Source organism: Clavelina lepadiformis, chromosome 5, assembly GCF_947623445.1.
Source record: "Clavelina lepadiformis chromosome 5, kaClaLepa1.1, whole genome shotgun sequence".
Classification (NCBI taxonomy): Eukaryota; Metazoa; Chordata; class Ascidiacea; order Aplousobranchia; family Clavelinidae; genus Clavelina; species Clavelina lepadiformis.
The window spans coordinates 18,248,866-18,264,108 of NC_135244.1; the positions used below are offsets into that span (position 1 = coordinate 18,248,866).

Here is a 15,243-nt window from a genome sequence, read left to right on the forward strand (position 1 = left end):
AAATCTGCCGGAATTTGTTCCAACTGAAAACCCCAAACCTACGTTCGGAAACAAAAGAACGTATAAACAACTCGGTTATTGTCAACCAACTTCAGCTAATTAAATCAAAAATCTGGATAACGAATCATCAATATGAAGTCAAACGTCTAGACATCAATTCCCGTCTCAGCTTCGTGGAAAAGCAGACCTTCAGCCACCTATACTCAGCAAGGTGATTCATCACAACTGTGGTTAAGTACTAGCGTAACTAGACGCTCACTACAAGGAATTCTTGGACTTATTACTCAACCAACGATTCGCATCACCAGACTGCATATACAATTTTAGCAAACGACGACTGGACATTCGTAAACTTAATGTACTACGCTGTGGTCTCAAGCTTCATGTCCTTTCAGAAAGAATAGACAACAATGACGTAAGAACTGAAGTTGAGAAAAGGATATACACGGCTGCAAATATATTCAAGGTACCATTAGATTGTATTTTTCGTAATAAAATTAAATTTATGCATTTTAAAACTTTTCAAGAAAATAGTAACGCCGCTTGCAATATAATACGTAACGCTGCTCCAGAATCCAAATTATTAGCTGTAATATATGATTAGCCACCTTTGTTTGTCTATTTGATATTTAAATTTCTGAGAGAACATTAACAGCATTCACAAACAACCAGAGACTCAGCAAACAGCCCAGCCGGCAGAGTGGCAGATGTTTGACCAACGATCTGTACTGTACAAGACAAAACCGATTCGACCTATTTGGCACCAAGTTCACCTATCATTGTCTCTTCCAAACCAAATGCATTTTTTTAGGAAGTAGCAGCTGCATAAGTCACTTAAAATATTAGCAGTTTTCCACACGTCTAAAGTTTTTCAACATAATTACGCATTTATTTCGATATATCCTCTGAAGAGCTGCCTTCACAATGTTTATTCAAGGCACTGACAGAAGCACGTATTTTTAAGCACATTTTAGCACGTATTTTTCGACCAGGTAAAAAATATCAAAGGTAAAAATATCATTATCTCGATATACTTTATAATAGTCTATCTCTATACCATGCAATGGTTCCTTTCCAGGGTGCTGCGACACCCTGGAGTGCCATTTCCAATACTAAGGGTGCCGCGAGTTTTCTTACTCTATATTTATATCAGCTGTGACTCCGGCACTCGGGCGTAAATTTCATAAAATGAACGGATACTTGCTTGCATTGGCGACAAGCAACCAGCTCACCATGTTCTTCACTATATGGTCTTTTTTTATAACAATACAACCGATAAAGGATAAAAAGTCGCAAACACGAAAAATTGGTTGGACGCAAAGAAAGAAAGCCTAGAGCCCAAAATCGGATTTGTGAGAAAGCATGGCCCAATGGCCCAATGCCCCCACTAAACATACTAGGGGGTGGACCTGGTAATAGGTTGTGGCTGGGCTTAAAGGGTACATCATAATAGCGCTCACCCTGTTTTCACACATTTATTTTCAAAACTGAAGGGGTCTGCAGGTCCATCCGGCCCACTCTGTTCTGCTATCTAGGTCGGGTATTATATTTGGGATCATTATGGCATGTTCGCTCGTGCTGCGATAGGTGTTTGAGAAGTGCATGGCTTTTCTTTGTGGTGAATGTATTGGCTACATTCCCTCAAACAAAAGTGTATTTGATTACGCGTGTCAAGTTTAGTTGCTCTTCAACTGAATTCTATTGAAATAAATACACTTGCGAAAGCTTATATCAGAAATTTAGAAAGTTAAATGCTTAAGCAACAAGCAATTCAAATCCGGTAGGAATCGTCCTCATCTCGCCATTCCACAGTTCAAGTTGGAATTACCTGTACGTTATTAATTGAAGTTAACCAGCTGGTAATGTATGGCAGGGACGTCGTTTCAAGGGCGGGCATCGTGGCAACAGTGTTATGTGTTAACTAACTGTTACCAAAATTATTACCAGAAGTTTGCTACTTATGATTAAGCAAGATTTAAAGAATGATTTGCGTGCTATCATCTGAGCCTTCATGAATAATTGCTAATAACGCTTCACAAAAATAGTGTCTGAGTTAGATTTTATATTCAACATATTATATTTTGTTACTGGCACACGACATGTCTGAACGTCATTGAATGACACACACCAAATAGCACATGAGAACATGAATGAAGCAAGCACCAAAAGGACTATCAAAAATACGGTAATTGCATGACCCCAACTAAGGCTTAGTTACTAAGCTAATGATTGGCTAAAATCACAGCACACTGAAATCCGGTAATAATGACGCTGCCGGGAACACAGATGTAACAATACGCAACAAAACATAGTTAAACACTTGGTGTTGACAGAGCGCAATTAATATAGCATTCCACACACGCGGTGAATCAGCACTCGTCACCACAAGAGGACATGACCCCCTCCAACTTTTGAACGATTATATTATCATAGTTTATCACAGTTGAAATTGTATTCTGTAACTGCCAACGCATATCATACTAAGCTTGTCCCGTTGGAAGTTTTCCAACAAACTAGGTCCGTGATGTATGGGGTTGTTGGGAAAGTTAACTTTTTACGAAACAAGTCCATAAACATGTTCGTACGTTCTGTAGAATGCTAGCACTGCACCATTAACACACTCTTGCAATATCAACAACTAGTTGGCTGGATATTTTAGGAATAAATAGTAATCGCTCTACTTTTTGGGTAAAACTCAAGAATTCTTAGTAACCGGTAAACAATTTCACGTTTTGAATAAGGATCCGATAATAATCAAGTACAGTAACATCAATTGCAAATAAGTAACCAAAGAACCCGTAACCAACTTCACGCCGTTTGTTTTTCCACCCGCCTCAATCTCATCTAAAATTACTCACCTTAAGTCAACTATATACTGTATAGTTGCAGTTCATTGCTTAACAATTGCATCATGCATTTCATAAAAGTTGGTCGATATAATTATTATTTGTAGGGTTTCTCAAAAGCATTTAAACTTACGAAAACCAAAAACACTTATTGATGCAGTATACTGCCAGGACAACTATTACAGACAAAACCACGAGCATTTCACGTTGCATTTGGAACATGGCTGGGTGAGTTTTCATCAGATTTGCATAAAGGCTAGCTCCTTTGTTAACGTGAGGAAACTTCTTGTTGGGAATGTCTTTTCCAAGAAATTTGCACAAAGGCTCCCATCCGTCTTTGACGTTAAATACCAAAAACTTATCTTTTGGGGCATTCTAAACGTTCATAAACGAACACAGGAATAAATTTTACTTAAATGCATTCCTTGTTATAAGAACAAGAATAAAAGCTTCTTTCCTATAAACTAAGAAAGTGCCGTATTGAGCCAACTCGAAGTTATGCAAATTTCTTGTTTGTCGTTTACACAATCGTTTATTTGTTAAGCTGGTTTCAATTGTAGATGTATAAAACTGCACCACAGTGTTCAAAACATTGCAGTAACCTTCAATTCCATTACATTTTTTTCAGCTGAAAACGGTTTATTCGGCTTTTGCTCACTGAACTTTCGTTTAAAACATACTGTCATGATGAAAGCTATAGGTCAAGCAACTAGAACCTCCAACCGGAAGTTTTTTTAGAAGAATACTGTAAAAGAGGACCGACTACTGCAAACTGCGTATCTAAATTCGCACCTGCAAGCAGTATGTCTGGTGATGGCGAAACGCGCGGCGATCCACCATCTCCGTCCTTACGGTGATATCGCATGGATTACTCATGATAACTCCAGTCCTCATTGCGTCTGCGTAACATTATGGGATAATCTAACGAGATATGCTTAAAGTGAAAGCCTAGTCCAAAAACAAGTTGCTCATAAATCAAAGAGTAGTTGTCAGTAAACATATTGGAAAAAAGATTTTTAATGATACGTATTGTTAAGCAGTTATTGTCTAAAATTGTATCGCAAGTTAGTATGCCCTCCTATTATGACAAATAAGGCGATTATAATGACGTCACAATCTAAAAACAATATGTCTGATAAGTGTGGTTTGTTTTAGGTATGGTATAGGCATAGGGCAGGGGTGGGCAAATTTGTTCAATGAAAGAGTCACTTGCGGAAAAATATAAACACCAGCGAGGCGCAAAATCAGTAATGATTGTCAATTTGGTTATTATACTATTAGTAGTCATTTTGGGATATTACTTTTTAACTAAAAGACCCATAAAAACATGTTGGTGAGGTGCATTTTGACAACCTTTGCCATAGAGTATAGAATCTATACCTGAAAACAATGTCGGAATCGATGTCTAGTGTTACGTCACAAACGAAATCCTGGCCTAAATAAAGAAAAACTACACAGAAACTTTCATAAACGGTACTCTTGGTAGCCTTTACATTTTTTGGAATTTTGCGATTCGACTAGAAGAGCCACAAAAAACATGCCGAAGAGCCGCATGCGGCTCGCGAGCCGCAGTTTGCCCACGTCTGGCATAAGGCATAGGCTAGCTAACGCGTTTTGAATGGAATACGTCTCCATAGGGAGGTGATTAACAGCAGGCAATATTTATTTACAGCATAAGAATGTCACAGATGACAGCACATAGCCTGGTAAAGTATTCTTATTTTTACCGCAGTTACCGGTACTGGACTAGGGTAGAATCAATACCCATAACTGAACTGTACTGTAGGCTAGCATCTACATTTACCAGTGAAGATACACCAACGTTTAGCTAGTTGAGGCTTATTTAAAATAACAAAATGTTCGTACACTCAAGTACGCTATAATTAAACTTATTACTCTTTACTTGTCTTTCATACCGTGTTTCTCCGGATATAAGACGGGGCTTATCTTATTTTTCGCTTAAAAATATGACACTAGGTTTATTTTAGGGGATGTCTTTTATTTTCATTTATTAAAAACTAAGTTGAGAATGATGTTTATTCAAACTTCAAACACGTAACTTCAGGTCATTGCACTTTCGCGCTATCGACTAGGTCTTATTTTAAAGGTAGGGCTTCTTTTTGGAGAAACACGGTACGGTTAACGTTCTATTCATACTTGACCCAAAAACCAGAGTCATCCCTATTGTTTCTTATATTGTGACGAAATACGAACCGCCAGTTTTGTCTTATTTAAGCGATGAATTTGCGTTTTTGCCACTTATTACAATAACTGCTTAAGCACTATACATATTAGTACAAATCCTTTCTCCTGTATATTTACAGACAACTACTCTTTGATATAAGGCCAACTTGTTTTTGGACTTGCCCCTCACTTTAAGTTATAGTTACAACTTTCAACTTTTTGGGTTTCTCACATGCTCTTCGAAGATGACGAAAAAGCTTCCAACCAGTAGGTGAGAGGACCTGCAACATTTTGTACGTCCAACTTTTCCTTTTCACCGCATCCTTTGCAAGCCAGCTTTTGTACCAAGAGTTTTCATCACGAATAGTGAGAATGATCTGATAAATTAAGCAACGCTCAAAACTTTGATGTTGATCAATTCATTTAGAGTTGGATAACTCCAACAGACTTAGTCCAACTGGATACCTTTGACTCAGGGAAAACCTCACTGATTTCTTCCCAAAAGAGAGAAGAAGGTATATTTGTAACCGCATCTATGTCTTCATACATTATTTTGAAATCTTCTTTCTTGCCACCAGAAGTAAGGATTTTCTTCCAGTAATCCCCATGATACCAGAAATGGTCCATGTAATCATAAACCTTATAATCCAGCTCCCTAAGTGCCGCAGACATTGTTTTTGTTCCCGTTTTGGAGAAGCCAGCTACGATTACTTTCATTTTGTCACTTTTTGCAAAAACCTTGCTTTTCCATCTAAAATCTGAAGTTAAATTGTTTAGTGCTCTCTTTCATTGATATATGATTCACCGTTATTGCAAGCTGGTATTTTTTTACGTCCTATTGGAAGGGTTCATAATAAGCTAAACCACATGCTAACTACAACGAAAAGAAAAAGTTTGTTACTGTAGTTGTACCAAAATGCTCTGTAAACAGATATAATTGGTTAGACGTTGGAAAGACACCGGCCAACGTCATAGCACGCGGTACGTATCGCCATATGGCAAAAACTCTATAAATAACCCCTTAATGAGTACAAAGTCCACTCCATAAGTCAAATACTGACTTTGAGTATACTTTAAACGACTGCTGCAATTTGGCTCGGCTTTAATAAAGCCGGCAGAACCAATCAAAAGATGCGAAGTATAGCCTTGGTTGTCCGCTTTGCTTCCTTATCTATGCTTACTCTGGAAGATTAAAATTAAGCCTCTGTTTTCTTTAGGAAAAAGCTCGATTATTAACTTAAACAAAAACGTATTGAGTTTACCTCAGTTTTCTTCGGTCGATATTGTTAGTTTAACACTAAACGCGATTCTCAGCAAAATATACATGGATGATCGAGAAAGCACAAGCAACTGTACTGGAAAAAGGACTTATTCTATCGAAGACTGTAAAAAAGACATTCTAATCGAAAGAATTTTAAGCAAAGCAGACATCATAACACCAACAAAACGTAAAATACAAAGATCGACAACGTCAGTTTCCTGAATATATTCTTCAGTTCAGCATATAACGCAGGTCAATTAGAAACAAAAAAGTACTTGCCGATTTTATTATGTATTTTACATAATAGTTTATTGTGCCAGTGTTTATTAAAAACAAACGTACCAAATAACAATTCCACCCTAACGTTTGCCACTTTTTGGTTGTAGTGCAACATTCAACCTGTCCACAAAACAGCGGCAGTACACAACGCTATTTGCCGAAAAAGTCATTGTGTTTTTCTCCTTTATTCACCGTTCGATGTTCGAGTCAGTCAACTTTAACGGAGAACTGAAGAACCCATGTTCTGAAAAAAGATGAAAATACGTTGATCCCGAATTTGTAAACAAGATTCCTCTATCTCTTTTTGTTAACGAGTTATTGGCAAAACCGTTGCAATATAAATTGTGCAGGGAGCGGATGTGACGTCACCGTGTGCGAGCTTGATTCTAGCGCATACCAGTCAACGGAAAGTTGCTGTTGCAAGACTTGTTTCGGCAAATCTAGTAAGCGTGATCAATAGTTTTACTTATATTTTTTCTGTAATAAATGATTAACTGACTAATTAATAATTATATAATAAGCGTTTTTAATTGAACAAGTGTATGTGCCTTGTGCGACCTCAAGGTAGTTTAAGCCTAGTACTCTCAAACGATATGCAGTATATACTGTACATAACTACAATACAACACATGATGCTGCACTTTATCGCAAGTTTAATCGTACCAGCCAACTATTCTAACTAGTGACCAGCTTTTTTTCTCTCACGGTCCTGCTATACTTGACAATCAAGTCAACCATATTTTTAGTCACTCAAGCAAGTCACTTAAACGATGTTATGTTGCATTTGGTAGGATCTAAAATTTGCATTTATGATCATTACTGAAAAGCTGAAAGTCAACTAGGCCTTGTGACGTATGAAGGTATGGCAAATTGCAAATCGACAGTGAATAAAACATTAAGTAAAAGTTAAGTCAATTATAAAGTTGATTAATTTATCTCAAATGACTGCTAAAACAGAAATTTTAATCAAACAAATAATAGACCAAAAGTCTTTCCGGAAAGTGTCATTTAAAACAACTTATGGGATTGGTTAAAACTACTATTTACAATAAATTACGTTGTGGTAAATTACTCAGAGTTACATAAAATGTCTCCAAAAGCACTTATAGCTTTGTAGCGTGTGTCAAAAGAGCGAAAGAAAAACTCTACGTGACATGGTGGATGGCTAAATATAGTGTCTTTTACAGTTACGTCACATAATGTTAAGTAAGAAAAGTTTTAAAATGATTTCTTAACATCAAAGCATGACGTTTCGTTTCGTCTTTAGCTCTGTCCGGTTACAGGTTCAAGCTGAAATTGGATTGGACAAAGCACACCACTAAATATTAACTTATTTGACATGATGTTATAGCTATCAAAATCCCAACATAATACTTCTCTACAATATAGACTATGTAAAAGGCTTTTAACAATTATGGCTTGTGCAGAACCGATACTACAGATAGGACAAAGCAAATCATTAAACATTAACTTGGTACGCAAACAATAATGAACTGGCGTATAAGAATACCACTCAAAAATGTTCGTGATTTTCTAAGCACGCAAGGTCTCAGTTAGACGTGAGCTTCAGAATAAAAGGAGACCAGAACTTCGTAACTAAACGCATGAGGTGCGAAAAGCCGAAAACTGAAGCGGTTAGTCCAACCTTGTATGTGTAACGACTGTAACAAGACTGTAAGTACGTCTTTTGAGTATCACCAACAGGTCATTTACATCAGTAAGTATATCAGCCTAAAATTGGTTCTTCTTTTACTTGTTCAAAAACTGAAAGTGGTTAACTGTTATTTCTTTACTTATTTATCACCAATTCAAAAATGAGCGAAACTTTGCTATTAGATAACTCTTTATGTGCGCTTCCATGTGGAAATTCCCGGGTGAAATTAACTGTGCCAACTAGACGTGAAATGAATGGAAAAGTTGCGGTTTTCAGCAAAAAGAAATATAAGTTAGAGTAGTATAGCCACATTATGCTCAAAAAATGTTTTTGCTGGCACTGTTTTTGCAGTTTGTGTCAAGGCTATATACATCTTATTTTTTTAGACGTAGTTATAATTGTTTTTAGCCAAGCTGAAAAGATTATTTTGTTGTGATAACAACAAGATATAAAATCAAAATGGCTTCAACAGAATCTGGTAAGTCGAATTAAATTATATTATATGATTAATTAAGTCTTCTTGCAAGCATGTTCAGATTCGCAACATTTCTCATTTATCAACAAGAACAATTTAGGGATAAATTCAAGTATTCGCTATAATAGTTTGTTCAACAACGGCTATATTTTAAGTGAAACGGCTTTTTATTCATACTGTTTCAGGGGATGGCCCTGTTATTAACATCATAAGAAAAACACGTAAAGACGATGGGACTGTCGAGATAAAACTCGATGAAGAAGCTTTAGCCGAGGTCTTTCAGCATAAAGACGTTGCCAATCTCCCGATAGTTCTTTATTCAGTTGTAGGACCATACCGAAGTGGAAAGTCGTTTCTTCTTAATTTGTTCCTTCGTTTCAGGAAGCGTAGAACAGTGAGTTTCTTGTTAAGTAAAACACAAAGAAAATGTTTGGGGCAGAGTAATTATGAACGAAGCGTGAAAGCGTTTAGGTTAGACATGGCTGATTTAGACCAAAGCACATATAGATTAAAAAACACTTGCTTGGAAATCCTTACAGAACTGCAAACTAATTTGCAATTTCCAATCTTTAGTCTTTGTTACGGTTACAGCACCCAACTGACGATCTACAGCGTAATCCCCAAGAAGAGTTAGAAAGCACGTTTGCCTATCGAGGAGGAAAGATTGACCGATGTACAGAGGGCATTTTTCTCTTAAAAACACCATACATAGTTACAACATGCGTTGGCCAAAATGGCGATGGCGATGGCGATGGCGATGGCGATGGCGATGGCGATGGCGATGGCGATGGCGATGGCGATGGCGATGGCGATGGCGATGGCGATGGCGATGGCGATGGCGATGGCGATGGCCAAAAGGTCATAAACCATTTAGTTGCACTTTTATATCTTAAAATTAAATAATTTGATTCTTAACACAGAATTAACTGTGTTTCATATTCATTTATAAAACCAGAGCGTACACATAAACCTGCTAAAACGAACATTAGTTTCTTTTGAAAGGTTGCTGTTTTCATAATGGATACACAAGGCATGTTCGATTTCGAATCTTCGGCGAAAAGTATGAGCACGGTGGTGGGATTCAGTTTTCTCATATCATCTTATCAATTTTACAACTGCAAAGAAGTTAATTACCAAAGCTTTGACACTATCCAAGTAATTTTTGCTTGTTTTTGCGAATACCGACTGCTGCTGGTTTAAAGAATTCATAAATGTTTTTATACCTACATACAGTATATCCTATGATATTTTGTAATCTGTGGTATGAGTCTCACAAACTTATACCATACATTTATTCAACTGCCTTAAATTCATGATAAGTTATTTTTGTACTTAGCAATTTGCGAATTTCGCCTCAGAAGTAAAGCAATCACAAACAACTTCACCTTTTCAGGTACGAGTATATAATGCTTTGAATTAATGAAAGTTTTATTGAACATTCTACAAAGAGTTGGGCAAATTTTTGCAGTCTCTAATGCTTCTTGTACGAGATTGGACGACCAAAGATTTCACACATGGTTTGAAAGGTGGAAGACGTTATTTTGACCAACTGCTTGAGAAGTGGTCAAGGGCACACAGGAATATTCGCCATAGCCTCTTGCAGAGTTTTGATCAACTTGAATGCTTTCTTTTTCCATCTCCGGGAGATACAGTGGAAGCAATGGGGGAGGAAGACACAACTTGTCTCATTAAAGGTGCCGGGCGTTTTTCTATGTTATTTGTGCAATCTTATAACAATAATAACTTTTCGTACCGATATAATTCTGCTTAGGCCTACTGTATTTGAAAAGCTGTATGACTACCTATGAAACCATAAACATTTGTTGTAAACACTGTTTACTAGATATAACTCCAGCATTTTTGAACAAGTGTGATGAGTTCTTCAAGCATCTTTGCGATCCGAAAAACCTCATTCTTAAAAAGATAGACAATGAAGTGGTGACTTGCTCCGATCTCTTTGAATATGCTAAAGAATATGCAAGAATCATAGAGAATGAGGAAGTCGCTCCCATTGAAGGAGTTATTGAAGTAAATTAATCAAACAAGTGAAAAACTTCATATATAAAGTTTTAAAATTATTAAAATTAGTGTATGATTTGCAGGGTCGTAAAAGAGCAAAAGTCACGATAGCCATTCGAGAATGCGAAAAAGCTTACAAGAAAGAGATGTTATTAGAAGTAATAGTAATGCAATTAACCTAATATTGACTGATGTGTGTTAAAGTGTTTCAAGGCATCGTGAGAGCTATTTCATGAAGCCTTTTTGTAGCACCCTGAACCGAGCAACGCACAGAACATTCATGAAAAAATCAAGAAAAATGCGTACACTTTGTTTTGTCAAAAAACTGAAGAATGCGGGGAAGAGATGATAGAAGACGGAAAGCGGGAACTAGATCGTTTGATTAAACTTTGTTACGAAGAATTTCTGGTACGCTTAATTCATATCTATGACCAACTTTTATGTTGGGTGGTAATTATACAGCTAAAGCCGTCTTCATTTTTTTTGGAATACACCAAATCAGAAATGTATTATAGGACACACTAAAGATGAACGAAATAACGAGTTCCTGCTCCAGCTGTTATAGAGATAACATGGTAAAACTTTAAGATTGAAATTTGTTAATAAAACGTATGTTTTTGCATAGTTGCTCTTCCGCTGATAACAATTAAGTTATAAGCTATACATTCAATTTAGTTCAAGAATGATATCTTGCGGCTTCGAAAATTTAGCAATTTTCTTGGTCATTCTGAGTTGTTTTTACAGATGAACTGGGAAGGTGGAGAGGACGAACTACAAAAAGAGCATGAACTACAGAAAGCGGAAGCATCAAAACGATTTCAAGAAGCCAAGAAGCCAGAAAACGAACAGCTGCTGAAACAATATCAACAGAAATTGGACACGGAAATTCAAGAGTTTTATGAATCTGTGCAGGTGAAATATGGTCGTCTAAAAAACAAGTGCATCATTTTATCTCTATCAGTTCTCTTTACGCTTGCTGAGATGGCATGGTAATAAAGTTTAAGTAAATGTTCATACGAGCAAACTAACCTTCTATACTCCCAGTTTACAGCGGTTTAGTAGGGTATTAAGCAAATATGTGCGAGTACGTGTAAATAGGTTCTTTATACGTTTGGAAGTCTGTTTTGCTTGCTTTGAGCACTTGATCAATAAAGGCATGTTTGTTTTTGAATTTTTCGTATCTGTGTTTGTTTGTTCATGTACATTTTACAATGAAGTTTCCTTCTAAAGGCTGATGAGGATATTGTCAATGCCTTCTGGTGCTAATAAAGGACAGTATCTTACTTTCGGTACCGCTGGTAACCTACTTGTGATAATTGTAATTTTACAAAAATAAGTCAACTTGTTGGTTGCTTCTCTACCTTAAACTTGATGTAATTGTGATATCAGAATCTTTGTCCTCGGACTGAGGAGAATCGACTAAGATGGCTTCTTTTCGCTCGAACCTCAAATACTGAACTATAGTTTTTGTAAGAGTTCGCTTAGAGTTTAGACGCGCACAAACTGTAATTGGTTTTAAGAGTTTTGTACCGCACTGCCCAAATTTGGAACTGCTCACCAGACCAACAAATAAGAGCAAGCAGCCCTGCCTACGGGCTGTACAATGGTAGCACCACTGCTGGAAATCAAGCACGGCTATTGGGAACCATATCGTGCTCAAACCACTCCACTATATACTATATGTTCACAATGCGTGCAGCTAAAGTGTCTTTGTACAAACTTCCTTCAATTGGGTTTGTATCGTGTGTATCCCTATTAAAAAATAAAATGGCAAAATAAAATCACGAAATAAACTAACACTTGCTAATAGGATATCTTCTGATTTTTTTATCATTCTCAGACTCGTGTGTACGTTCAACTTCTGATGACAGAAAGTATTGAATCCTACCAAACCTCTCTAAAATCTGTATGTCACTTTTCTTCTGCATTATATAGAACACAGTAACCAGCGCATTTAGTAATCCGTGCACATTTTGTTGAAAAGGGCAAACTCTTGAGATCGACTCACTTCCTTCAAAACCAAGACAGTTTGAGCAGTTTGCAAATTGAAGCGCGTCTGAGAGAGAATTTACCACCACATCTTTTTAAGCTTTGTCAAAGAGACTTTCTTATAAACAGCATGAGAATATTTGAGGAAATTTTACGAGAAACTGCCAAACATCGAACGATTACCCGTGTATTGTGTATACTGTTCCCTCCTCTGTTTCCAATACTTTCAGCTGTATTCGGAATGAGCGCTATTACAGACAAGAAAACTGGAAACGATTGCAATGACATTGCACACGGTGTACTTCAAACCATCATGTTGCCTCTTATATTAGCTCTTCCAAAAGAAAATCATTTGTCAGAAAATTCTGTTGACAGTTTGCCTCAACTGTTTGTGAATACCGTTGCATCTCTGAAGAAAAGTACAAAATAACATGGTCATACAAAACGTACTTATTGGTCATTATAATTGGTTCAGTTTAATCGTCATAATTTATGCGCTTGTTGTTGTAAGTAAGCAAATATATAAGTTTTATATATTCTGCATGATCCCAATTATTGAGTAGTTCAATCCATACAGGTACCCACAAACATTTTTTTGTTCTTATAATTTTACTCGCTATATTTGATACTTTACGCATGCCATCTCAGCAAAGCTTACAGCCTATCTTGTCATGCTTTGTATTGAAATCGCAAAAGTTGTGCAATAGGCCTATATCAATTGATTTATTATCCATGGTACAACATTGACTCGAAAGTGTTTGTTTTTTAACAGACTCGAGTCAGAGCGCAGGTGGTGCTTCGTGAAACAGTTGGAGAGTTTTCGGAGGCTCTAAACCAAGTATGTAGCGACGGTGTTTCATTATTTCAACTGAACGTGTCCATGTAGGCCAACGTGGGTTCATTAAATCTTGTATTTGTACAGGGAATTCAACTGAAACCATATCAAGCCGTAAACAGCAAAGCTAAAATAGCTGCTATTAAGCAACTGATGAAAATGGAAAAATCCTTGCCAGATCATATTTTCAAAAAGTATTGTAATGATTTCAAAAAGCAGGCCAAAACGGTGTACACAAGTGTGAAACGAGCTAATTCGAGAAATCGTACTATTTTTGGAGCCACAGCTGGGACTGTTGGTACAGCTGCATTAGTCGCAGGAGCCGTGGTTGCACCCTTGCTTCCAGCAATCATCGCTGCTGAAGTTTCGACGGCCGGTATCATTTCCAGCGCAATTACAGGAGCTGCAACAGCGGGAGGGGTAGTAGGTGGTGTGACATCAGTCGCTACAAACGGCAACAAAGAAAGCAAATACAATGTTAAAGTGGCTGCGTTGGCAGTTGGCTTGTTAGGCCGTAATATCCTCTTTTCTGAAAGCGATTTTTCCGATGTTGATCATCCGTCTCTGTTCCTTTACAATGACAACCTAGATGAAACTTTTGATTAATTTTGATAAGTATTTTTTCTATTGTAAGCCGCTTGTGTCAATATACTTTTATTTTTATTCTGTTGACGCCAAGTGTATAAAAGTTTCCAAACTATCTCCCTTGAAAATGTTGGTTGCCCATGATCTTCAAAAACATTTCATTTTGAAAACAATAAGTCTTAAAAATATGCAGCACGTTTTCCGCATCAATCTAATTTGAAAAAGTTATGGTCTCGCTTTGACGCCACTGGTTTTGTTTGAAAACTTGCGTAAAACACAAGTGTCGAATAACTATTTGTCACTTTTGTTCACTTGGTGTCATCCTTAAGCTGGATAAAGACCCTGGCAACAGAACATAAATAAATTAAACGAGTTTTTCTTTATCAAGTAGCTTCAATTTATTGTGAAACAATCTCATTGTCCGATATCAACGTTAAACTAGTTACCGAATTACTTGATCAACTACTTATTCAAATCATGAGTTTGGTTATCTATCATGTGTTTTTATAATTAGCCACTTGTTTCCAGAAATTGTTTACATGCTTCATAGTTACTCATTTCATTAATCTTAAATAAAGATCTTTGCCCATGCATTTAATAAGTAATCAACTTCACGGCAATTTTTCCGACTTGTATCAAACCATGAAATGTTGGCACCCGTCATTATTAGAGCATCCAACGGTTCGAGTTCGCCTGTGGCCCACTGCGACGATTGCGAGATAATTGTCCGATGAAAAGGTGACAGCCTTCGTTTAAACATTCATACTTTTCGATCTTAAATTTAAAATCTGTATGATAGTGACGTCAACCTATTTGTCTAAAAAGGGAACTTGGGCCAAAGTAATTATTCACTGATTTTGTACAGTTTGGTATTTTTTTCCTTCTAAATCTTTAAGCACTACTTCCCTCATGATTACCAGGTCGCTCAGCGTAATAAACAAGTGTTTTACAATGGCCCAAAGCTATAGTTGCAACGGTCGGTTGACTCGAATTGCCTTTAAAATGTCATGAATTTTGAAAAATCGCTCGATGCTTATAGGGGTCAAGTGTTTTCGGCCGTTTGTTGTTTTAAGCTTTTGTACATGCGCATTCCTACTACGCATCTTCCATGAAACC

General features: G+C 36.9%; 2 protein-coding genes across 2 annotated transcripts; one reads left to right on the forward strand and one right to left on the reverse strand.

Moving 5' to 3' along the window:
* Positions 1-2,052: 2,052 nt before the first annotated feature.
* Positions 2,053-5,829, reverse strand: LOC143459981 (uncharacterized). The gene is made up of 4 exons (XM_076957309.1): positions 5,496-5,829; positions 5,263-5,407; positions 3,639-3,745; positions 2,053-3,221 (listed from the first exon to the last, which is right to left on the reverse strand). The coding sequence occupies exons 1-4, from the start codon at positions 5,745-5,747 to the stop codon at positions 2,976-2,978; spliced, it is 750 nt and encodes a 249-aa protein (XP_076813424.1). The 5' UTR covers positions 5,748-5,829; the 3' UTR covers positions 2,053-2,975.
* Positions 5,830-8,608: 2,779 nt separating this feature from the next.
* On the forward strand, positions 8,609-14,720 carry LOC143461097 (atlastin-3-like). Its single transcript, XM_076958870.1, has 13 exons — positions 8,609-8,702; positions 8,885-9,093; positions 9,291-9,557; positions 9,702-9,854; positions 10,036-10,092; positions 10,168-10,393; positions 10,543-10,727; positions 10,802-10,876; positions 10,968-11,126; positions 11,234-11,293; positions 11,463-11,630; positions 13,480-13,545; positions 13,630-14,720. Exons 1-13 carry the CDS (start codon positions 8,684-8,686, stop codon positions 14,146-14,148), a joined length of 2,163 nt encoding a protein of 720 aa, XP_076814985.1. The 5' UTR covers positions 8,609-8,683; the 3' UTR covers positions 14,149-14,720.
* The last annotated feature ends 523 nt before the right edge of the window (positions 14,721-15,243 follow it).

What these genes read in the sequence shown, in the direction of transcription:
- LOC143459981 (XM_076957309.1), bottom strand. Translation starts at nt 5,747, where the DNA reads ATGAAAGTAATCGTAGCTGGCTTCTCCAAAACGGGAACAAAAACAATG. An exon ending in AGGTTTTCCCTGAGTCAAAG is followed by an intron (nt 5,408 to 5,495) that starts GTATCCAGTTGG and finishes TTAATTTATCAG; the next exon opens with ATCATTCTCACTATTCGTGA. An exon ending in TCGTCATCTTCGAAGAGCAT is followed by an intron (nt 3,746 to 5,262) that starts GTGAGAAACCCA and finishes AATGTTACGCAG; the next exon opens with ACGCAATGAGGACTGGAGTT.
- LOC143461097 (XM_076958870.1), top strand. An exon ending in AAAGCTTTGACACTATCCAA is followed by an intron (nt 9,855 to 10,035) that starts GTAATTTTTGCT and finishes TTTTGTACTTAG; the next exon opens with CAATTTGCGAATTTCGCCTC. An exon ending in TTTGTTACGAAGAATTTCTG is followed by an intron (nt 11,127 to 11,233) that starts GTACGCTTAATT and finishes AATGTATTATAG; the next exon opens with GACACACTAAAGATGAACGA.